At 42.5% G+C, this 24,414-nt stretch overlaps 4 protein-coding genes and 1 long non-coding RNA gene across 7 annotated transcripts; 3 read left to right on the forward strand and 2 right to left on the reverse strand.

Moving 5' to 3' along the window:
- The first annotated feature begins 196 nt into the window (after positions 1-196).
- Positions 197-3,102, forward strand: LOC135500447 (AH receptor-interacting protein-like). The gene is made up of 6 exons (XM_064791933.1): positions 197-298; positions 574-753; positions 1,085-1,259; positions 1,438-1,624; positions 1,791-1,933; positions 2,097-3,102. Exons 1-6 carry the CDS (start codon positions 227-229, stop codon positions 2,300-2,302), a joined length of 963 nt encoding a protein of 320 aa, XP_064648003.1. The 5' UTR covers positions 197-226; the 3' UTR covers positions 2,303-3,102.
- Positions 3,103-4,679: 1,577 nt separating this feature from the next.
- On the reverse strand, positions 4,680-16,163 carry LOC135500421 (transducin beta-like protein 2). The gene is made up of 11 exons (XM_064791884.1): positions 16,030-16,163; positions 15,152-15,358; positions 14,790-14,904; positions 8,050-8,155; positions 7,469-7,571; positions 7,111-7,197; positions 6,768-6,903; positions 6,427-6,476; positions 5,980-6,162; positions 5,445-5,631; positions 4,680-5,193 (listed from the first exon to the last, which is right to left on the reverse strand). Exons 1-11 carry the CDS (start codon positions 16,154-16,156, stop codon positions 5,148-5,150), a joined length of 1,347 nt encoding a protein of 448 aa, XP_064647954.1. The 5' UTR covers positions 16,157-16,163; the 3' UTR covers positions 4,680-5,147.
- LOC135500463 (uncharacterized) lies at positions 9,586-10,503 on the forward strand. The gene is made up of 2 exons (XR_010449453.1): positions 9,586-9,746; positions 10,266-10,503. It is a non-coding gene; the product is annotated as an uncharacterized LOC135500463 (long non-coding RNA).
- Positions 10,913-14,690, forward strand: LOC135483470 (antistasin-like). 3 transcript variants are annotated; one of them, XM_064764424.1, is made up of 7 exons: positions 10,913-11,542; positions 11,902-12,012; positions 12,570-12,743; positions 13,059-13,145; positions 13,386-13,550; positions 13,927-14,301; positions 14,517-14,690. In XM_064764424.1, the coding sequence occupies exons 1-6, from the start codon at positions 11,488-11,490 to the stop codon at positions 14,271-14,273; spliced, it is 939 nt and encodes a 312-aa protein (XP_064620494.1). In that variant the 5' UTR covers positions 10,913-11,487; the 3' UTR covers positions 14,274-14,301; positions 14,517-14,690. The 3 variants fall into 3 exon arrangements, with proteins under 3 accessions (XP_064620494.1, XP_064620495.1, XP_064620496.1); XM_064764425.1 differs by lacking the exon at positions 12,570-12,743 and adding an exon at positions 12,358-12,525 and having other exon boundaries at positions 14,517-14,689; XM_064764426.1 differs by having other exon boundaries at positions 10,913-11,367; positions 14,517-14,668.
- Positions 16,164-16,999: 836 nt separating the features above from the next.
- On the reverse strand, positions 17,000-22,963 carry LOC135483472 (uncharacterized). Its single transcript, XM_064764427.1, has 9 exons — positions 22,856-22,963; positions 22,532-22,598; positions 20,861-21,126; positions 20,242-20,458; positions 19,958-20,035; positions 19,606-19,728; positions 19,320-19,445; positions 18,774-18,893; positions 17,000-18,602 (listed from the first exon to the last, which is right to left on the reverse strand). Exons 1-9 carry the CDS (start codon positions 22,856-22,858, stop codon positions 18,310-18,312), a joined length of 1,293 nt encoding a protein of 430 aa, XP_064620497.1. The 5' UTR covers positions 22,859-22,963; the 3' UTR covers positions 17,000-18,309.
- Between the last annotated feature and the right edge of the window lie 1,451 nt (positions 22,964-24,414).

The raw sequence follows: 24,414 nt of genomic DNA on the forward strand, positions 1-24,414 counted from the left end.
GGGGGGGGGGTCATCCCTCTAAAAACTACTTAAAAATGTTCTCTCCCCCAGTAATCTCCGAAGTCCGCGTGCGCGCAAATTCGCTTTTCCCGCGTCTGCCGCCAACTTGCCGAGGAAGGTCACATGACGGCGAAAAATAGATTCGTAAGAGAAACTTTGCATAAATTAACAAACCCCCTCGCTTGTTATTTCGAATTATGGTAAACTCGCAAAATACCCAAACATCATGCAGGGCATCAAAAAAAACATTGTTTATGCCGGCAAAGGACCAACATCATCTTATCCAGATGGTTCCAAGGTTAGAAAGAAAACAATCAATATGTAGGCTCTGAAATGAAGTGAATATTCGATTGCCCGGCGCTGCAGGTTGATCATGGTCATTGCATGTGCACACAATTCTTGTTGTACATACTGACTCGACTGGGTGTTTCAAAAAACAAACCGGAACTCCGCGGAAGAGTTCACTCCACTTTTTTGTTCTTGATGATACATGTACACAATCATCTCTTGCAGGCATTATCTCACACTAGTGGTTTCTTTAATATGTTCTTACGATATATCTTGTTTACACAGATAACATTTCACTACCAAACAAGAAAATGTGATGATGAAGGAACCCTGCTTGATGACAGTAAGAAGCATGACAAGCCCATGGAACTTATCCTGGGCAAGAAATTCAAGCTTGAAGTGTGGGAAGCTTGTGTCAAGACCATGGCAAGGGATGAGGTTGCAAAGTTCACTATAGATCCTGAGGTACTATTACCAAACATATCTAATAAGTAAATACAAAAACCCCTCAAATAAGTATAGAATTAGGCCCTATACAATGCTATACTTTAGAAAGAACCCTTTAAATGTCTCATGTTCTTGTTGAATGTTTTCCCCATAACCCCAATCATTTCTGGGGCGTTCAGATTAATTTCCAATTCTCGTCATCCAACAGTCATGTCACCAAGAGCCATTCTTTGTGGGTGGTGCTGCCTGAGCAGATGACTCTTCAGTCTTCTCAAAGCTTGAAGCGATGGGCAGTGTTTACATGTATATTATAATTTCATCAATGACTATCAATTGTTCTTGCCTACAGCATCTTTCCTCCTACCCAGTGGTTGCCAAGAGTCTCAGAGATATTGCACATAAGAAGGGTCATGAAGAGCGTAAACATGTGTGTGGTATGATGTCACTTCAGGATCAGGGTGGACTTGGATACAAAGATTTAGATCAACTCGTCCTTAAACCTGAGCCATTGGAGTTCACATTTGGTGAGTTCATTTTGCACAGATCAATATCCTTAGTGTGTTTCTACCTAAATCTAATCATCGAAAGCGTCTATTTACGAGCTGTGGTTGTCTAGTGGCTTAGATACCTCGGTTAGCGGTCAAGAGGTCCCTACTTTCATGCATTAGACTGTGGGCCTGAACTGATGTTTTTCTTTTTCAGAAATTCTCAAAGTGGAGGAGCCAGGGGAGTACAGGAAAGAGAGTTGGTCTATGAATGAGAATGAAAAGCTCGAGGCAATCCCAAAGCTGAAGGAGGAGGGGAATAACTTGTACAAAGAGAAGAAATACTCTGAGGCAGCAGAAAGATATGCTGAGGCTATAGGAATGGTAGAACAGTTGATGCTCAGGTAAGGCAAGATTGCAACCGCAACTTCCTCTTGACTCTTTTTTAAATCATAAACTAATGAAGAGTTAAAATTGTCAGTTCAACATTCAAGTGGCTAAATGACATTTCCCCACGACAATGATGTGTGCAATCAAGATGTGCGTAACACTAAAATTCATTTCTTTCAGGGAGAAGCCACATGATGAAACGTGGGAGAATCTAAGAGTGCAGAAAGAGCCCCTTTTATTAAACTATTCCCAGTGCAAGCTCTTGCTGAAGGACTACTATCCAGTGATTGAGCATACCAGCACAGTATTGGAGAGTAATCCAGGTAAGGCATTGTACGATTAATGTCTTAATTTTAGAGGTCATACATATGGATTTTCATTGAATAGTTACACTGCCCTCAGAGAAGGTGTCCTACACAGATTTGTACTTCTAATCCCAGTTAAGGGAACTTGATTTTCTACCTTAGTATTTTTTGTGTTTTCCAGATAATGTCAAGGCTTTATTCCGGCGAGCGAAAGCTCACGGTGCTGTGTGGGACTTTGAAGAAGCTGCCAGTGACTACCACAGAGTGTTGGAGCTGGACCCAACGCTGACGGCCACTGTCAATAAGGAATTGAAAGAGTTACAGGAGATCAAGAAACAAAAAGATACAGAAGAAAAAGCAAAATTGCAGAACATTTTCACATCTTGATTGTGTAAATCTCACATGTAGCACTGTGGCTAGATTACAGTATGGCACGATTCCCGTGTAGGTGTTTTGGCAAAGAGGAGAATCAAAAACACTTGTGGGTCATGTCGAAATTCCTTTGGTTCTGCCACACAAAAGAACTGAAAAGTTCTGTGATATTAGGGAATTTCGCCTGTACACTGTACACAGTCAGTAGGACCAATCTAGGTGTTGCTTTGTTGTCAGATGTAAATAAGTGTTACATGTATGCCTTCATTTGAAGTTATGCGACAGTCAGATGGGTTTCAATCAAAGAACATTTGTAGCTGATGAGGAACCTACATGTACATGTAGCACTACTGTTATGAATTTTGGAGAAAATGATATTGGCGATTCAGCTGGTCAATGTCTCTGTTTGCTGTTGTTGGTGTAACTTAAAATATGATAAAATACATAGCCTTCCCTCTGATGTGCCTCTCGAGAGCTGGGTACTTATGGTGACTACGCCAAGAGAGGCTTGGCTGTTCAGAGAATGCTGTACTGCTGTAAAAATTAGCCTGAATGGACGACATTTCCAGTATTAACTGGGCTTCCAAGAATGGCCAATTACTTAGTGTTTAGATCGAAGAAATACATACCGCAACCTGTGACTTGTCAGTAAGGACCCTAGGAAATATGTCAGTTTGGACCTTTGGTAAGATTGCTTCCAGTGGGTCCATGAAATAATAATTTTCATATGTTTCTAAGCTGTAGGGTTACGGGTTTAAAAAATCATATGTAAGTAGATTTGTTATTTATTGCTTTATATGTATATAAATGTTGATACAGAAATAAAGTTTTAAAAACAAATCCTTGTCTTATCTGTTCCTTGATCTGGTTGTAAAATTTGGTGTTGTAAACTTGTCCCAGTCTGTGGTGATATCTACCTCAGGGAGCTCAAGTACCCAGGACAACATCAGGACCCTTCTACTTCTAGTAGAGCTGTATCTCGCTGTGCTCTTGATGACTGGCACCCTACTGGCTCTTGGAAGATGGGTCCAAGTTTGGCACCTCGAGTAGCCCATGTGCCTGAGGTTGTTCATGTAGCTCATGTACCTGACCATGGGACATAAGCATCCTTCCCCTCTGGCTCGTGGCGACAGGTCCAAGTACCCTACTTGGCACCTCAAGTAGCCCATGTGCCTGAGGATGTTCACGTGCTCATGTACCTGACCATGGGACATAAGCATCCTTCCCCTCTGGCTCGTGGCGACAGGTCCAAGTACCCTACTTGGCACCTCAAGTAGCCCATGTACCTGAGGATGTTCACGTGCTCATGTACCTGGCCATGGGACATAAGCATCCTTCCCCTCTGGCTCGTGGAGACAGGTCCAAGTACCCTACTTGGCACCTCAAGTAGCCCATGTGCCTGAGGTTGTTCACGTGCTCATGTACCTGGCCATGGGACATAAGCATCCTTCCCCTCTGGCTCGTGGAGACAGGTCCAAGTACCCTACTTGGCACCTCGAGTAGCCCATGTACCTGAGGTTGTTCATGTAGCTCATGTACCTGACCATGGGACATAAGCATCCTTCCCCTCTGGCTCGTGGCGACAGGTCCAAGTACCCTACTTGGCACCTCAAGTAGCCCATGTACCTGAGGTTGTTCACGTGCTCATGTACCTGGCCATGGGACATAAGCATCCTTCCCCTCTGGCTCGTGGCGACAGGTCCAAGTACCCTACTTGGCACCTCAAGTAGCCCATGTACCTGAGGTTGTTCACGTGCTCATGTACCTGGCCATGGGACATAAGCATCCTTCCCCTCTGGCTCGTGGAGTCAGGTCCAAGTACCCTACTTGGCACCTCAAGTAGCCCATGTACCTGAGGTTGTTCACGTGCTCATGTACCTGGCCATGGGACATAAGCATCCTTTCCCTCTGGCTCGTGGAGACAGGTCCAAGTACCCTACTTGGCCTCAAGTAGCCAATGTAGCCAAGGTTGTTCATGCATACCGGGGACAACATCAGGATCCCTCGTCTGTGGCGCGTGGAGACAGGTCCAAGTATCCTACTTGGCACCACTAGTACATGGAGCCTACATGTACATGTCTGTACCAGACATACCTTGTGCACCTGGGACAAGATCAGGATTCTTCTGCTTCCAGCTCTCAGAGACGGGTCAAAGCATCAAACTTTGAAACCTCATGTACCTGGGACAACCTTCCGCCTCTCATCTTAATGAGCACATCAGAATTGTGTCTGAACTTTAACCCTTGGAGCTTTAAGATGACTTTTCCAGGAACAAGGGCACAACCGTCCTATGAATTCATGGTCAGGACACTTCCACAGTGGGTAATACATGTAGTTTCATGGATCAAGTGGGCACAGCACTCACGACTTCAAAAACAACAGAAAACAGAAGTTAAGAATCCTGGGTTTTATTCATTCAAAATATATAACTCAGGTCTTACATACAATACTCTCCTATGGCATGCATAGGAATAATATTCACTTTTATTCTTCATACAAGCCAAATTTTTCAATAAATTACTAGACTTGGAGTACGTCCTAGGTAGCCTAGCGTCAATTCATATCAGAAGTTTTTAACATAAGGAACAATCACTGTGACCAGATACTATGCATATACTAAATGGTTATATAATAATTGGAAACAACATTAACCAACCCCGTCAAAAAACATTCTATTCTTTTAAGTTTTATACATGTAAATATCAACGCAAATTGATATAACCCATTCTTTGAAAACTAAATAGATTAAAATTGAAACGAAATCCAATCAAAGCAGCTAACAAGAGAAGCAAGTAGATGGAAGTACATGTAAGTAGGTCGTCAAATGCATAGGGTTCGTTTGGGACTCAATGATCTCGATCTAAGCAGCTGACTTGATCTTCTTCTGGAGGGCATCGTACATCATTCTGAAAGAAGGAAAAGTGAGAAGTTGTGTGATCTGATGGGGAGTTTCAATGTCAGGAAATCTGTACTGTGTTATGCCATTCACACAGAGAAGGGATTCCAGGGAAGCACAGGCAGTATCTTTCCATCAGTTTAAAACTTTGAAGCAATTAATATCAGAATGAAAAGTCACTTCATGAAGATAAGCCAATCAGGTAGACTGGTAAATAGTTTTGATGAGAAACCCTACTGGGAGGCAAGGGTTGATACGCACCTTGCTGCATCAATCTGAGTCTGCAACCTCTCCTTCATCGCACGGCCATCAGCTTTCACTTTCTTTCCTTCAAGATCAGCTATCTTAGCTTTAACTCCAGGAATATTGTGAATGACTTGTACTGCTTTGTCACCGGTTGACACCAAGAAGCTGCTGGTGATGTCGAAACTCAACGCTTTTATGTACGCTGTCAATTAGAACATTTATGTCAATAAGTGTTACATGTATGGAGCAGCGGTAGCGCAGTAGAAGAGAGTCGGCCTCATAATCAAGAGGTCGTTGGTTCAAATCCTGGCCAAGTCACTGTTTCAAGTCAAGACAAGCCTGGGGCAGCAAGAAAGCTTTTTGGTCATGGAATAACACCTTCTGTTCTCAGTCAATCTGAAACAGCTAATATCTGCATTGAAACATAAACATTAAAACAATTGAAAGGGCATTTGCCCGGTTCTCTACTTTCTTCCCGACTTGGGCTAAACCTGTCTTATAGCACTACAAAACTGTTCAAGGGTACAGGAGTCAATAGGATTCTGCTCACCTGAATGTACGTCTGTCAACTCCTCCTCACACGTGCCAGCGTTCACATCAAACAGACTAATCGTTGTACCCTTGGCAATGGCGAGTGTTAAAGCATCCGGTGAGAACGCAAGAAGGCATGGTCCCGTGTTGGCGAAGTCACCCGTATATAACAGCTTAGGATCTTGATTTTGTTGGTATGATACTGAAAGGGAATAGTAACAATGAATCAGCGAAGTGGAGACCGCAGGGGAATGCTTTTGTGTGTTCACTTATCCAAACCCATGGCATGCACATGCAAAATTGAAACTTTTTATTCCCAACAGAAAACCGAGGTTCATTTCAAACTTTCCCGACAGTTTGAACAAAACAGTGACACTCGTAAAAACATCCAGCTTTATGACGGGGTACACGTATTTGTACAGAGGCTTGGACAGAGGAGTTAACGTAATGACTGTCATCAGCCTACCATTCGTATTCCACAGTTTCCATGTTCCATCTTTAGACACTGATGCCATTCTGCAAAGAATGAAAACTTTGATTATTGATACCTATGCTGAAAGCACCAAGAGCACTTTATACATCTTGATATTGCCTCACGGACATCAGTACAAGTTTTCTTCTTGAAATTTTTTATCCGAAACATTAGAAATCTTCGTCCATGTTACCAATCGGTATGAAATGAAACTGGTAGAAAATTGTGCAAGTCTTGATTTCGAATGAAAAGCTACAGGCACCAGGATGGAAAAACACAGCATTACTAAGTCTTGATCCTGGAAGAAAACTCTCCAGTTTGTTTAGTGTTCCTACCTTGTTGAATCACAATTGAAAGCAAAAGAGTAAACCCCCGCCTTGTGGCCCTTGAGATCGAATGCTTTTGTTACTTCCTTGAAGTTGCTGCCTTTATCATACACTACTTCCCATACTTTAACATCTGGGGTGAAACCTGCAAGACAAGAATGATTCATCAGGTTTCAAGGATGATGGGAAGAGCAGTGGCAAACTTGATAGAGCCATCCCATAACCAGGAGGTCAGGGGGTTGACTCTTAGAAGAGTAACTAGACTGGACTTGGTTCCTACCACCCACAATCAGTATAAATGGGTACCCAGCTGGCAGAGATGGCAAAATGTGATTGCCTATATTCACTATACCTGATGATGCTACAAATCGACCACAAGGTGAGACTGCTCCATGGGTGTTATTCATTTGATGGGTGTCGATGGTTGCCAATACTTCTCCTGCAAGGAAAATGAAACAGATAAATTAGAAATTGGCGAGTCCATTCCACACACACTTGAAAGAGTAAAGAGAAGTACATGTATTTGTCAGAAACTGTGCACATATCAAGGACTGCCAACACAAGGGAATAGACACGCAGCATATCTGGAAAAACGAAGGATCAAGTTCTGATACTGAAAGTCACTTTTGCTAGATTTAGTTCAAGTGTGCGAAACACTGATGCCCTTAAAACTTTGTGTGCCCAGCACAGAGGGATTATAAGTGTAGTACCTTTTAAATCCCATATAAGTATTGTTGTGTCCTTGAAGCAGGTCATGATGAACTTGCCATTACTTGCTATACCAATGTCGAGTATCTCTGCAGCGTTATGTTTCTGGAAGAAGGGTATACAAACTTAAAACTTATTGTGAATTGTCTTGGGTAACAAACAAGAGCTGGGGAAAGGGTCCAATTGGTGGTCTACTGGTGACTAATATGCACAGATAGGAGACTAGTATGGTTTAACTGCAAACAAAGTCCAATACAATCATGAATAAAGACGATGTACAGTGACATACTAGCGACACATATCAGCAAATTCAGGTAACTTAATAAGAGTTCTTAATCTCCCTTCAAGACATAGATTGAAAATCCAGGAACGATTTCAGTAAAATACAGAACTTTATCAAGCATCCATCATCATATTACTGATGTGACAAATATGAAGATATGAAGATTACAAAATCTACTATTTTCATCGCAAAACATAGCTTTAGTTTTAAATAGCCCAACATAGCTTGCAGAACCATTCCTAAATGACATCCCACTGCTATGAACTCAATAATACATTTCTTCAACAACCACCTACAAACCTGTGGGAAATCTGACACAGCTGTGACAAGTGGCGATCCATCTGGTTTTTTTCCCAGCTTGTACACACGGATGGAATTGCCATTACAAAGACTCACGATGAAAGCTCTGGAAGAAGATAAAAGAATGTTATTTCAAAGTGGTTATTATTGTATGCGATCTTACTTTTTAACGCAGGGTTTGAATCAAAGTGTACGTGATGTATTCAAGTCATCTAAGCTGTAAAATACCTTCTTGTCCCAACAAGACTAAAAGTGAAAGCTCAGGATAAGTCATGAGGAAAAAAGGATTCAGGAAATGGGAGGCCACTCAAGGAACGCAGACGATGATCCCAAATTGTCACTGATCACAAGATAATCCGCCACAAGGACCATATTATCAGAGCCCAAACTTAGACCAGGGGCAAGGGGACTTTGAACTCAGCTTTTCCAATGGTGAGGGGAGGCACACTTGTTTTAAGCTATCATCTGCTATTGGCTAAAGCCTAAGAGGACTGTCAACAGTCAAGAAATGGCAAATCAATGGGGAGCCATCTGGTGGCTTTTTGATGAACTTAAGTCAATTTCGAAATGTAGTCATAGTCGTTAACTCTACACTGCCGACCTCGGTAAAATACGCCCCCGCACCGTTAGAGGACAGAATCCTGTCATACTATTCAATGACCCCTGAATATATTGAAGAAGCAGATATGGTCTCGACAAATTGCGATCCAGCTGGTGATAACGAAAACGATTCCCACGATAAAACCTATTTATATTTATCGCAAATAAAGTCCGACATACAGGTGACAATTATCCCAGCTACACCTGCCCTAATCCAGATTTCATGAATTGCCTATCATTACATCCACAAACAACTTCCTCTCAAGTAGTTTTAAAATGTGTGTGATTAGAAAAAGATGTTTGCACTGGAGTTGACCATGTCTAGAAAGATGAGCTTGTCTGTTTCATCAGGCAGGTGATCTACACCAGCCTGATATGTTCCTCATAGCTGTCAGTGATGTATCGGGAACATACAGGGAATCCAGTGGACAGCCCGCATAACTTTTTTCAGTAACTGCATCTTTTGTACCAATTATAGGACAGACTTAAATTATACTAAGATACAATTTTGTAATTTGGCCATCTGCATGTGCACGAACTGCGGAAGTGGTACATTTCAGAGATATCAGCCAGCATCTCTTCACAAACAATGTTTATCTACGTCAAACTGAAGAGATAACCCTATTATGAAACATGTATCAAACTCCGGTGTTTTCAAATTAAAAAAGCCATCATTTTGCCCAAACGATATTTATTCTTCCATCTTAAAATCACACCCGAGGACAGTGGAGTGGATTCAAGCACAATGTCCATCTCGAAACATGGCCGACCTGATGCTGTATAGTGTCGTGACCTCCATTTCGGCCTCCATACATTCGCTAGTTTGAAAGACTGACCTTTTTCAAACAACAGACACTGTGGAAGGCACTTGACAAACAGTACAGACAGTAATGCTTGACCTAGATGCTTCAACTTTTCAGTCAAGCACGAGATAACCTAAAGATATGAAATGCGTATCAAATAAACGTCAATATCTTGTCCATATATCATTTCTCACATTTTAAAATCACACCTGCGCCTAAAGGAGTATAGAATAATGAAGCTCCCGTTGGCTGTAATTATACTGGTAGGATGCTTGATGTATGCACAGAGCGCATGTAAGTAAAGTTATAACACTGCCAATCTGGTGATGTCCTTTCCAGAATGGTTTGTAGTCCAATGGAAAGACAAGATTCTATACCTTCCATGTTTTCTCCACATCTTATTGACACAACTCAGTCATTCTTAGTTCGAGCTGTTATGTAATATGGAAACTGACTTAAATGTGTTGACGGTGTAAATATGTACATAAGTTTATTGGACACTTTACCCGCACCAGCATGCGTACTCCACCCAAAAAGATATGTTTTACTTGAGACGACTAACAGGAGGCAAAGACCCAGGAGGGCCACAAAGCCGCTATTGATGATGATGATGAATGTTTGTCACTGATTTCAACATTTGAAACATCTTCTGAATAAGGTTTTTGAATCGAAGTGAAAAGAAGTAGTTTACAGCACCCATGATACCATCCATGGAGGAATGCGCTAAAGTCGATTCTCGCAGGGCATGGGTGTTGTACTTATTGCAGAACACAGACGCGACCCCACTCAGTGATCTCTCTTTCTTCTTTACAGCCATATGTACAGGTTGTGGCTTGAGAGCCTGTCCACCAGACACCAAAGTTGACCAGTGCGCCTGCCAGTGTATTCCATGGTTCGCCATTGCTTCGTCACGTGGGGAGCGAGTTGAGCTGCCCCGACGGATATGACCTGGATGAATGTGTGTGTGCCTGCGTCACGTATTAAGGAGAAAGACATGTAATACGAAGCCTTGAGGTTTCCACAGTAAATAAACACACTGACCAATCCCAAATGTACTTTTCTCTTTTCTTTCTCTTTCCATTCAAAATAAAAGTGATTGCCTCATACCATGAAAAAATGGTTCAAGATCTATGCGCTCACCTGGAGTAGTTTGGAAAATTGAAGCTACTACATTAAATTTGTTAGTCATTTGCACTACATGTACATGTCATGCTTGTGTTTGACTTGACTATGGCACCTTGAAAAGTAGGTCAAGGTGAAGGTCAAATGACTGGAGTTAATGAACTTCATTTAAACTCACTTGGATCTCCTCATCCCAGAACACACTGAGCAGTATCAATGTTTTCAAATACAGTAGCAGTTGTTGAAGGGTATTGGCTTTGATATTTGCAATATCGCAAAACTTGGTGGTCAAAATGTGAATATCCAGTGAACTGGGAACAACTGATTCAGGTCAGATCATCACAGGACCCTATCAACAGACCCAACCAGGTCGGGTAGTAGATCTCACTGACAGCAGTATAGCCGATGTTTTGCGACTGTGAAAATGAGGGCTGTAGAAGTGCCTTCATACAGCGCTAAAAAGTTCATTCCAGAAAAGATTTGGGCTCGTCCTTGCAGCTGATGACCAGAATATTCATTCAGTTTGGCATCGTTATCATGGTTTGTGTAAGAAGACACCCCTGCCTTGGAACTGATACATGCTGAACTTAGTTAGGAGGTGTTTCCACTACAGAGGTCAACTGGGATTAAAATGGCCAGTGTGTAGAACCTGGGTTGTCCCACATATATGCCACATAAACATGTATTTTTAGAACTAAAATGTCCATGTTTCACAAGTGTTACATCACTGATTTAAAACTGGGAGCAGCAATTACCCAATCAAGAGAAAGATAGGACCTACCAATTGAATCAGGTGAGATGTGTTCGTTACCGCATTTGATTAACTGATATTAAAACCAACTGGCACTCCCAATCCCACAGTATAGAAGAAAAGATCTGTCAGTTGGAAGGACTGGGACGAAATTTGGTAGCCATGAAGTGTGTTGCGTTACTTCTCCTGTGTAGCTTGGCCTATAGCCATGCAATTGGTGAGTAGATTAGGTCCCCAAGTTGCCCATCAGCGTATAACGTGTGCGACCTTTGACTGGCAGTGAAGTCTCATCAGTAGAATTCACAGTCAAGTTTTCATGATTCACGCTGTCGACCTTCTTGATATATTGAGAAAAAAGGTTTTTAAAGATGGCTGCCTAGAGCCCTGAAGGTTAGTCAAGCTGCGATGATATTTGATATGTATGTCAAGACATGTTTGACATTAGACATCTTCATACCAAGTTTCAACTTAGACATTAGACGTCTTCATACCAAGTTTCAATTTAGAATCAACGGTGAGCAAATGAGACCCTCCTAGCTAAGTCCTGGCTGTAGGGAATGTCTGATTTTATTTCAGTGGCATTACCAACAGACCTTGGAGGCACTGGAAGTCTTACTGGTAGTATAGGAAGCTGGCTGTCAGACCTCATTATTAATAAACCAGGCTCAGGCATCAATTTTCCTCTCAGTGAGTACAATCTAATCATGCAGCAGTACTGACGAACATCAAAGGGGGGGGGATATCTCGAGATAATGTTAGCCCGATACTTATGCTGCTTGCCACGTCCCCTGTACAGAGGTGTGGTTCTTGGCTCAGCATCATCTTGACAACCGTTCTTGAAATATTCCGACACTTTCAAAGCGATGATCTGCTGAGTCTGATATTCCAAGTTAGAGACCAGGACAAGTAATATGCCAAGGGTGACACAGTCTGATTCCGAAATTAGACTGAAAGATTGAAATAAAGTTAGTGTCAACAATCATCATCTCATGGCGAGTACGCAAGCCCTTACTAATAATTTGATTCTTCCAGTTATGAGCAAGAAGAGAGCAAGTTCGGGCAATAGCGGACTAACTAAATGTTTCCTTTGGTGTCCATTGGGACAAGTTGTCGATACCATGGTTTGCTCTTGCAAGCCTTACCCCACTGGCACTGGAGATGGCTGGCCCTTTGGTGAGATACCAATGGTTAGCAAGAAAGGTCAGTTTAACCTTGCTTTCATTTCGTATAGTGTCTTCTTCCAGTTATGAGTAAGAAGAGAGCTATTATCGGACTGAACTGTGGACCCGCTATATGCTTAATGGCCTGTCCCTTTGGAATGGCAGTTGATGCCAATGGTTGCCAGCTATGCTCTTGCAAGAATCCTTTCACTGGTGATGGCTGGCCCCTTGGCGAGATACCAATGATCAGCAAGAAAGGTAACATTCCAGGACAAAAGTCTCAGTAGAAATGACTTTTCAACAACACTTCAAATATGCACTGGTTGGTACCTGCCATCTTTTATCTTTCACTATGGAGTCAAACCATGCAGCAAAAAGAAAAATAGTGTGTTACTGTTAGTCATGGTAGTCAGTCAGCGGGAAAACAGGATTATGTCATTCATGACAGCTATATCTTCATGTAAGTGACATATTTCAGTCGGAAGTAAAACCAGGCCATGTGTTGAATAAGATAGCACCTGGCGTATTGCTGGGAGAAGATTCTTTAAGTTTCTTACTTTGCTTTTTGACTAGACCTTGGAAGTGCTGCAGGAAACATTGTCACTGGAATCCAGAACTGGTTGGTTGACCTGATCAAACCCCAAGTTACACCATCTATGGGTAAGCATTTCAACATCATGGATGCAATAAATAGATATGTCTGTAAGCGCATTAGTTGAAGATCAGTCACAAGAAATAACAGGTCCATAAGTGCTCATATCTCTAAATATACCCAAATGTATTGTTCTGTACTTGAACTTGAAGGGACGACACAAAAAATGTATTTGAAAACAATACTTTATCTTCAGGACTACATGTACAGTTGTTAAGTTGCCATGTTTCTACCCCTTATTTTTCCAGTTGTAAGCAAAAGGCTGTTTGGGCTAGGCCTTGGGAGTTGCCCAATTTGTGCAGTTTACTGTCCATTCGGACAGAAATATGATGCCACCACCGGCTGCATGACCTGTGGTTGTAATGACTCACCTTTCTGGACTCTGAACCCAGTGGCTGTTACCAGCAAAAGAGGTTAGTTAGTGTTAACATTATCGGCGGCCTGGTCCATAGCATTGACCTTGGTTCTCTTATTTGTGTGTTGAGATAAGCCGAGTTGATTTCAGACCAAAAAAGGTCAGAGGCAGATTTCCTCTGCTTCTGTCCCATGCTGCGCAGCATTAAGTGGTTGTCATTATTTGGTTCTGTGGCTCAAGAGATAAGAAAGGGAAAGCAGGCATAGACCTACTCTGGCCTGTCCAATATGGCATCGGCAGTGTGTGACAGTCAGTGCACCATGTAGTGGCAGATCAGGCACTTCTGCTCATAAATCAAAACACAAAACTCTTTACTTTTTATCTCTTAAAATTCAAGGGTTTCCTAAAAACACATGTCACTTTTTGTCACCCAGGTGAAGAGCAAGAACTCCAAAAGCCTGTTCTCTGTGGTCCAGTTTGTATGATCTGGTGTCCTTACGGCAATGTCTTGAACAGTAACGGATGCCCTACATGCCAGTGCAAGAATGCCCTCGACGGAAGCAGCCCTTTCCCAACCATTGACATGACGTCTTTGATGGTCAGCAAGAAGCGGTCACCTAGCCCCGCCAAGAAGGCAATCTTTAAACCAGAATGTGGGGTGGTCTGTATGATATGGTGTCCATTCGGGAAGGTGTTGGACAGTAACGGATGCCCTACATGCCAGTGCAACTCCAATCCAAGTGGAACTGATGGCTACCCAGATTTCATGGTCAGCAAGTAGAGGTTCTCTCAATAACATGACAGTGCTAGTAAGTCTTTTTGATAACCATCACAGTTGTCTCTCATGTCCATTTTAGCCATTGTTTGACACCAATATTTAAATCCAATCCAAAAATGAAGCAAAGAGCTAATCAGGTTAACCTGCATCTTGCTAAATGGGCAGTGGAAGTTTGAAGTCACTCAAACAATGTCTACTCTAAAGAGGACCAGACAAGTTGAATAAACTTCACACCTTTTTTTACAGATCTATTCCAAAACTGACTGAGAGAAATACATCAGAAGATTTCCACCACAGATTGTTGGAAAACAAGTTTAAGGTCGGACAGATCGATGACTTTCCATGTATTTTTGTGATAAATAAATATTCATCAACAAACCTGAATATTCCTTGGGTTTTTACTCTTCCCAGAAGTACATTTTTAAGGAACGCAAACACCTCCAGGTTCTAGGAAGAAATGCCTTGGAGGATTGTAACAGAAGAATAGGCCTTTGCATAGTACTGTACACGCCAACTTACCGTGAATCCGGACTAAACCGGACCTTGGTCGCATGATCAAGGTCGACATTTCCACGAATAATTTTGAATTCTTTACTTTCAAAGTCTTTGACATTCCACACAAGCAATGCACGGTCTGAAGAGGAAGATATTGAATAATAGATTTTTTAGTCATTTAACATAAGATTTTGAAATTAAACCAAGAGACAGAGCAGAAATCAAACACTGTAATGTCATAGCAAGTTTAACATTGGGAGGGAGGGGAGGGTTCGACTTAACTCTCTGTATAGCAGTGTTATGACGTCTTGAAGCAATCCGGTCACAAAAACTACTGCGCACCTTCCCGCCAGATAACCATGTAAAGATGCATCACAAAATATTACCTTCTGAACAAGCAATCATATATTTCCCGTTTGGACTGAAGTCCAAGCCTAAAATATTTGAACCAGGTCCTTTGAATGTTTTTGCCAGCCAAGGATGGGAAAATGTAATCTTGGTCTGTTTTGTAGATTTGATAGGCCCCCTGGCTTTCTTTGTGAACTGTTGTCCTTTTTTCTGTTTGCTTGAACCATTTTCTTTCTTCTCTTCACCTGTAAAGTGAAAGAAGAATCCTGCAGATACGAGAGAAATGCTGGTGAAAACATTTTTATCAATAATTGGCTCAGAAATGATATTGGAAAGAAATTTCTAAAGGCCAATGGAGAGGTGAATCTATATTAATCATCATCATCTGTCAGAATCATCATAAGAAAGCATGGACTGGAGAATATTGAATGATATAGTAGGAAGAAGAGAAGAAAGCTGATGTGACGTCACAGGTCACGCTGCTGGCCATCACCAACTGGTGCATCCTGAACTTCACAACTACACTCAGCACTAGGCCTAATGACCTGACTCATGTAACCAGTAACAAGCACAGTAACATATGCGAGGGGAGGAGCATGCGACTGACTCACTGTATTCTTGAATCGGATGCAACTGGACACCGGTGCCGGCCAGTGACATCTCTTCTAGTATAGCCAGGCAAGTGCAGTGCGAGTGTGGAGTGTTGTCACTTTTTCCACTGCACTGGCTCCAGTGCAGTGTTCCAATGGACAATGGATGGCATGGTGGTGGTGATGGTCTTCCATTGCCGTCAACTACTCGTAGGGTAGGCCTATATAGTTATTATTAGTATAGGCCTGCTACTCAGTCTACTGACTGTGCATTGCAGCGATTGACTGTGAACCGACAAATCAACATCATTTTTGTGTTATTTTACCCTCATCTTTATCTTTGTCATCTGCTTTCTTTGCAATATTGCAGAGCAGTACAAGCAGTAGAACTACGGCGCCGACAGCAGCAGTAACTGCGATCAGAGGCACGGACACATCAGATGGTGTCGCCATTCTGTACGCGTGTGCATTAGGGGAGTGAGACGGCTGTATCAGCCCGCTAAAAAATAGTTCTAGACAATGAGGTTACGTTATGCTTTAAACTTGGTATATTTGACAAATACACTAAGAATATTGATAAAAACAACATTGCATTACTCTTGATCATCATAACATCTACAAATTAGGACTTTGAGAATAAGGGACCGGATCACTTCAATTATCGGGGAATCCCCAGTATATATTCATACGCAAGGACTTTCCAATCTCCAAGCCACGCCATTGGTTATGGTTGCTTTGCAATAGATTAGCACCATTTCCTGACTCTGCTATAGATTGGCTCACAAGCAAGAGCTCGGACAAAATTGTGGAACCTAGAAAATGCTCGTGATACATGGACCATTCCCAAACTCAAATATCCCCGATGTTGATGGTAGGCCTATAGCTCGGAGTGTAGGAGTGATAAATAGGGAGAGACACTAGGTGATTGCCGATTGTCCTTCTTGCTGGACAGCCACTCCATCCATACCAAATCTAAGAGAACAAACTTGTCCTTTCTGGACAGCCATCCATCCGTACCCAAACGGGGTCGTTAGCCGTCTTTCTTGCTGAACGTCCTTCATAGTGTTGGACGATCATCCATCCACCATGGATGGGCAGGCTATTCTTTCTGGACGGTTATCCATCCATACCCAAACTCGGTGGAGAGACATAGGGCCTATTGTCCTTTATGGACGGCGCCATCCATATCAGATTGGAGAGACATAGGACTACATTTCATGACCCTCTTATAGGCCTGTACATGCAGTACCAAAAACTTAACACAATTTTTTTTAAATACATATATATACACTTTATTTTATTCTACATTTCTCCAAACCGTTAGTTATAAGTTTACCCTGGTTACATTTGGAAACAAAACCGGTCGAAGACGACTTCATGCTTCTTGGTGAAATCGGGTCTTTTTAATACTGGTTCAGTGAAGACATCTACTGTTATTTCTTCAAAATGAAGAAGAACAAAACGCTCAATTTGGCCACAAATTAAAAATTAAAATGTGTGTTGTTTGTGTCCATATGCCAATCCGCATCGATACCGACTCTTCTGTCTTCAACCCTCATATAAGGATGTACCAATCCACGATTATCGTTTACAGCTAAGTCAGACTACCAGTTCGCAGGGGGAAATCCGGTGATATCCCCGGCATTACACATCTAATAGATGTCTGTAGATATCTATAATAGATAATGACTGGTTGATCTCTAATAGCATAAAATAGATGACACATCAAATACATGTCAATTGGACAGTAGATCAACCAATCGATGTCTAACTGTGCATCGGACATTAGCAAAAAAAATACTTGGAGGGAAATTTTCGAATAAACCCAACAACACTGGTTGATGCAATGGACGCAAAAGGTGTTGTACATTGTCATCTGTCATCATAACCGGATTTGTTAAGATTTTGGCCGGATTTTGTCTATAAACTGGCTAGAGACATGTTAAAAGCTACATTAGGTAGTAAAGCTATGATACATTCTTCTCATCTACAAACGGTATATTATTATTTACAAACTACTAAACATGAAACTATACTAGCTCCACAAACATCACATTATAACAATGCATTGTAATTATCATTTAGATCATTATTAATTTTTCTAATTCAGTGCAGGGTGAAATGGCCTAAAAACCTCGAAAGGTTTGGAAAAGACAGAATAGGAAAGTACATCGTTTGCAATGTATAACAAAACAACAAACAGCTTTCAACTGTCGGCACTCATTACAGTTTCATGTTATCTCTGTTTTCCAATTCAGTGTCAACATCGCTCCTTGTCGTACACGTCTTTCCAGAAACATCTTGTCAAGTCTATGAAAACGTCATTATTCCAATGTTTATCAGTGCTGGAGTGTAACTGAATTTTTAAAAACCTGTACAGACTGATTATCACGAAATAACTGCAAGTCTCTGCTGGGTTGTCGCACGATTTCCAAAAGCATTTGACAGTGAAAGTCCACATATTCTCGGCAGCGAAAATCGTGAGACAACTCACAAATCGTTGTACTTTCTTCAGGCAAGACTGCACAGTGTTAGACTGATGTGACAAATTTCGGCAAACATCTCAGTGTGCGGTTGCCTTCATGTCGTGTCATCAACCCCAGTTTCTACAACTCAGTGGTGACTTCCTCGGGAGAAGCAATCTCTGCGTCTTTCTTGGCGACAGATTCATCTTGGTCAACTTCACCCTCGCCCTCCTTGATCACGGCTTCTGTCATCCCATCGTTGTGTCGTTTGCCGCAGTAGTCGCGGCGCCATCTTCCGAAGCTGGCCGCGGCGACAATGACCACGAGCAGGGTGATTAGCCCAAGCCATATTGCCACGGTTGACATGGTCACACCTCCTGTCGTACTTGCGCTCTCTGCAACGGAGGCTTCACCATCGGAATCTGGTTCGGCCGCTGAAAATGTCAGAAGAACTCTTCAGTTTACAGTGAAATTATGTTTTCTTTGGTCCCAAGAAACGGTGCAACGTTTTGGGGACTCTCTAACAGAAACGACTTCATTACAATGCCTTAGCTAACTTCGTCTGAATCAGTTAGATTTGAACGAGAAAAGCGCACTTAAGTTACCTTGTAGAGCTTGCTGGTGGACCGTAACCTTCGGAACGAGTTTCATGCACACGAAACTGCCAGGTGTATTGAAACACCAGCCGTAACATTTGAAGTTTGGCAGGGAACATTCGTCGATATCTGTGAGAAAAGAGAAAGATATCGCCATTGATGTAAACATACTTTAAAGAGGACATTCCCAGCATTAGACTAAGGAACCATCAGTGAGCCACGTGGCTTTGTCACATGGTACATGTTACAGGTGCATAGTGTTTTGACAGACCAGAGCAGGGACACCGCGGAACATACTCAACGCAGTGATCTAAGTGGGATGGGGTGGTCCTACTTAAATATGAACATGCTTGAATATTCTGCCTGCCTTAGAGAATAGACACGGCCATATCTTTCATCCAGCCCTCTTCGCGAAGACTACAGCACGTGGTCTCCCCATCGCCTTGCACGTTGAGGATCTCGGAGCCACTAAAGCAGAACCCAAGACAATTGATTCATTGTCATCGCATCCCTATATATCCTAAAGAAACGATGCAGAGATACAGGATAACTTACCGATACACTCATGACTGTCGAGACCGAGGTTGTACCCGTCCATGCAGTAGCAGTAGTAAGAACCGACCGTGTTGTTGCAGTAGTGATGGCAACGCCCATTCTCGGCCTCGGTACATTCATCAAGATCTAGAAAACAAAAAAAAACAGATTGAATGGGATAGGCGTTCACGTAGACGTTTTGGGGGCTTTGCGAAACTCCATATTATTCATTTCGTCACCCGAAAATGAAGAAACACATTTTTGGACATTCTCGTTCAGTGAGAAACGGATGTGCCGGCACCCTTACCTCTGCATGTAGTTGTATCTGTGTTCAGAGTATAACCGTCATTACATCCACAATAGTAGGACCCGAAGGTGTTGGTGCAGACCTGTTCACAGCCTCCGTTGTTTGTGGCGCACTCATCATCGTCTGCAAGGATAAAGTTCAAGGTCATAAGGTCAAAAGCCAAGGCCGAATAGTCAAATGTTTCGACGGATTGTTCTCCTCTATCCACCAATTAGCGGAGTTGCGCGTCTGATATATCGGCAAGCGGCCGGCACCAGAGCACTGAGGGTACTTCCCTTGGCTTCAGAGCAGCTGTTGGCCTACGCCTATCAGAGCAAACTGATGTTTTTGCTTTCAGGAAATCTTTTCTTACCTGTCGGCATTGGTCCTTCAGGTCCAGTCACACCAGGTGCGCCTGGTGCGCCAGTTGCACCATCTTCACAAACAACGACTGAAAAAAATAAAGGCATATTGTCAGTCCCGGCGACTGGTGCCAGATCAGAGGAGTCTGCTGTTCGATGATAGATTGTCTGATTGAACTTGCTCTTTGTGCTGTTTTCAATTCTCTTAAAAATACAGTTTGTTTGATAGAACTTCGTCTGTGAACTATTTTCCATATATCCTCGCAACTTCCTGTACATAAAATGATTTACTTACCATTATCGACGAGGACAGCTAGGGAGAGCTGTACCATGGAAGGAGTGTTACTGAACGAAACACTGTCTCCTACAGCGGGGTAATTGTCCTCGTGAACATCGTAAACATAGGTGGGGTAGTTTTCCGTCAGGGAGAAGCTGATCGGGTTTCGAACGTCAGTCAGGGTGACGCCCATGTATGAACCACTGTAGATCATCTGTCTCGTGGGAAGGTCAAACTGGAGAAAATATGATGTTCAGCATGAAAACCATACAGGAGTGAAAGTACATAGGGACCTGTGATAGACAGTGACTCGGCGATTCGAGACTAGCTACTCCGTCCATTTTGGCACCCATCGTACTGAGGACTCGGCATTGCGGGGCCCGGCATTTGCTCATTGTTGTTTGAGATGGACGCTCGGTCCTAACGGATCAAGAAGATGGCCATTAATAACGAGACGCATTTATTTAACGGTGATAACGTTGATAAAACAGTTTTTTTCTTATGTCAAAGTAAACTCCAAGAATGTGAGTGTCAGATTGCTGTACGTGACGGATCTCTTTCCGTCCAAAACAACCTGACAGCCGGAAAATCAGTTGTCAATTTCATCTTCAGGTGATTGGATGGTCTTGACTCTCACCTGATATTCCCCTTCTGCCGCGGGAAGAGTGACGGTCATTGTATAGTAGAGCTTAAAGAAGCCGGCACTATCTCCGGGTTGCCAAATTTGGAGGAAGGCATCTAATTGTGTGTTGACGGTGTCGACCTGGCTACCGATGTAAACTTTGAAAGCGGTGAGGTCGCCGGTTGGGAGGACGTGGAAGGTGTCCACGATGGAGGTTTTACTTCCCGATTCCTGGTTGAACCGTCGCAGTGTGACGTTGTTGCCATATTGCGAAACACTGCCTGAAAACAATAATTACCATTAGCAACGACATTGACGGGTCCAGAAATCAGGGTTGCAGCTGGAGAATGATGTTGAAGCGGCTGGTTAGAACTGTTCTCTCCTCAAGGCGAGAGAATAGCAAAATATGAATCTAAAGGCTTTGGGATTTAAAGCCTTTTTAAGAAGAGTTCATTCGGCGTGGCCTATAATGTACCCATCAGTACACACCTGGGTGGAGTAGGGCAGGTCTCTTTGTGACAGGGGAAAGAGACCTGCCTGTAGGATCTCACGCCCACCGTGGGACTTTATTGAGTGCTTGACGAGAGTAGGCCTACGAGCCACAAGACCACCGCGACTTCTTAACTGAACCAGGGTCTATTGAAAGAATCTGACTGAACCGATTTTGATAAGAAAGTGCCCTTTGATGGCCATGTCGGACCAAAAAGACTATAACGCTAGAATCAAGAGAGGTTTACGTGTGCGCGTTACAGCGGTTTAATTCACAAGTGGATTTGTACATCGTGTGTAGACGCTAGGCCTATTACGTATCAAAACCTTTTGTACTGGCGCCCTTCAACCGGCTAAATGGCGTCTTCATAGTATAAAATTGTCTTACGCCGTTCGTGTAGGCAAGAATGCAAAACATTGTTGGGCGTTGTACTATATTGTACCGACTCCTCTCCAATAACTGGCGTCCAGTCTAATTTCAATAGACACGAATTATTATGGTTTGTAATTATATCAAACTTCTGATCAATGAGTAGTTAACAAACCGTTAATCATTGTTTAAACGCAACAATTATTTTTCAATAACGCCAGATAATTAGGCTCGCAAGTACATGTATGTATCTAGATGCTGCCCTTTATTCATAATCACCCCCGGGTAATTAACAGGGCCTCACAAATTTTGACACTGACGCTGGCGTGGTGGGATGACTGCAGGCCTACTGGTAAATCGCTCATAGTGTGGTGCGACGAACTTTGTTTCATGAATGGGCGTCGTCGGATATTCGACAAGACATATATGACTACATAGGCCCACATGTACACAGGCTTATTTCTTTTAAGGCCCTTTAGTTGCAATCATAACCAAAACGCGTTTCTTGGGTGAAATTGTTATATAATGGGGCACACACTGAACGTGTTCAACAGAATAAACCTAATTCCGTAACAAATCAACTGAATAGAGATATTTGGATTTTCAAAGTCAGCGTAATGCATTTGGAACGAAACAAGGCCTGGAAGTATTCCATTCTGCACATTATGATATGACAGAAACAGTACCATGCAACACCGGAACAATGAATATCTTCATTAATTCGCTGAGGCACTCAGCAGAGAAAAATACACTCGTTAGAAAAGGGCTAACAGTTCGATTGACTTTAAGCTTTTTCACTCTCGACGGGGTAAGACGCTGTAGTTTACCTTGTGCTGTGGTGACGGAGGCGAAAGTGATGACAAGAAGAACTGTGTCGAAAAATCTGTGTCGCGTCTACAAAACAGAAAGAGGCCGGTGTTATAAGATGACAACCAAAGAGAGAAAATTTGGTGATACTCATCATAACGTGACAAATTGGCCGAAAAGTATTATCACAAACTGCCTTTATCGATGTCACCACGTGACGCACACACGACGATCTCTGTCGAAGAACCGAGTCGTATTTTGGGCGTTTCCACAATAATCACATTAACGCCAATGCATAAAAAGATCAATCATCTCAAGTTATAAATGATTAAAACTCAACTCACCATGATTTTTGTGTTTCTGATCTTCCTATCATGAGATATGTGCGATTCGTTTTGAATCCCTATGAGAAGTGTATGTTTGTTGGTTCTTCAGGTTGTCTCGCCTTTCACCACAAGCCGTCACAGTACAAGAACAGGTTTGGGCACCAAGGCGTGGTGAGCACAGTGGGTGAGAATTTTGGGAGCTATTGTAAGGACGTGTTACATAAGTACCTCTGATCACATGTTGACTTGGCTGTGGACCGACAAGGGTCTCGTAGCCGAAGTACTTAGGGCTTTGTCCTGCCAAGCTATTGCAAGTCCTTGCCAACACATGACAAAGGATAATCGCTTATTCACGAGGGCCTTTAGACTAAAATTAGGAGCGGTATAAATTCTTTTGATGAGGTTGGTTGTTGATATATAGTAGTTAACTGTTGAAGGGTCGACCCAACCGAGATATGAGTATGTGGGACCAAGCCCATGCCACTATGTCTGTCCGACGCTGAAAAACTTTATGACTGAACCTTAACAACAGAATAAAAACTGTTATTACTAAATGCAAAATATCCTGAACCTCATGGACGCGGATGGGGGAACAACTTGGAGAGGTTTCATTGTTAAAGTGATCTTAATCCAACATTCTGGTTGTTCACCATATCAGTGTATCTACTTATATGAGAATCGATGTTGTCCGCACGTGTTACAGACGAAGATGATACATTGCACTCAATTGGGTTTTGTTAACCTTCTAATTTATCGTTCAAGGCGCATCAAGTAATGTCTCGATAATCGTCAAAGGGGTTAAGTGTCACAGATTCAGAAGAGGTCCTTGGCAAGTCTGACGTTTTAAACAAAACGTCCAGTGTTCGTAACGACTGTTGCTAAATTTGTATTATGCGCTTCTAATCCATAAGGTATTGCTCGCCCATCATGGTCTCTTTATAACCAAATACCTTAATCCGTCACCATAGAATGGTGCCAGACACTTTTTTTCTGGGGGAACTTTTGACTGCTACACCATTTTTTGCATTTTTATTTTAAGCGCTTCTCAAGCGCTTCGACGATCGTGAGTTTTAATCACTAAAGTGTGAGAGACGACATTGGTGGTCATGGCCTTATTCGAACCACTCTATCTCCCAAATGGGATCCGCTGAGATTGTTAACGGCAACTCCCTGTGATTCATAACATAAAGATTTCCCCAACTGATGTTAGGCGTTTATTGAAGCCTTGTTCACAAGGCCTTTTGGACTTTTAAGGTCTTGCTCGTTTTTGGGTGTAACCACAAAATGGTATCAGCTCCGAACCTCCCGATCAGTCCCTTTTCAATTTAAGTGCTATAATCTTACATACAAGGCAATTTTTTCTGGTCTCATGAAGCTCATTCAACAGTCCTTTCAAGTTTAAGTGGTAATGAGGTTTGCGTAAGAGGGGCGATTAAGTTATTGTTCCGTGGGCGAGGTTCACTTAGCCGGTTCAGTCGGTCTACAACTCGACCTTGCTCGATCCTGTCGTTTCAAACTGTCCCCCTCTTCTCGTCAAGAAGTCATTCTCAATCTTCTTTCTCTGGTCTGGTGGAATG

The sequence above is a fragment of the Lineus longissimus genome, chromosome 2 (assembly GCF_910592395.1).
Source record: "Lineus longissimus chromosome 2, tnLinLong1.2, whole genome shotgun sequence".
Taxonomy (NCBI): domain Eukaryota; kingdom Metazoa; phylum Nemertea; class Pilidiophora; order Heteronemertea; family Lineidae; genus Lineus; species Lineus longissimus.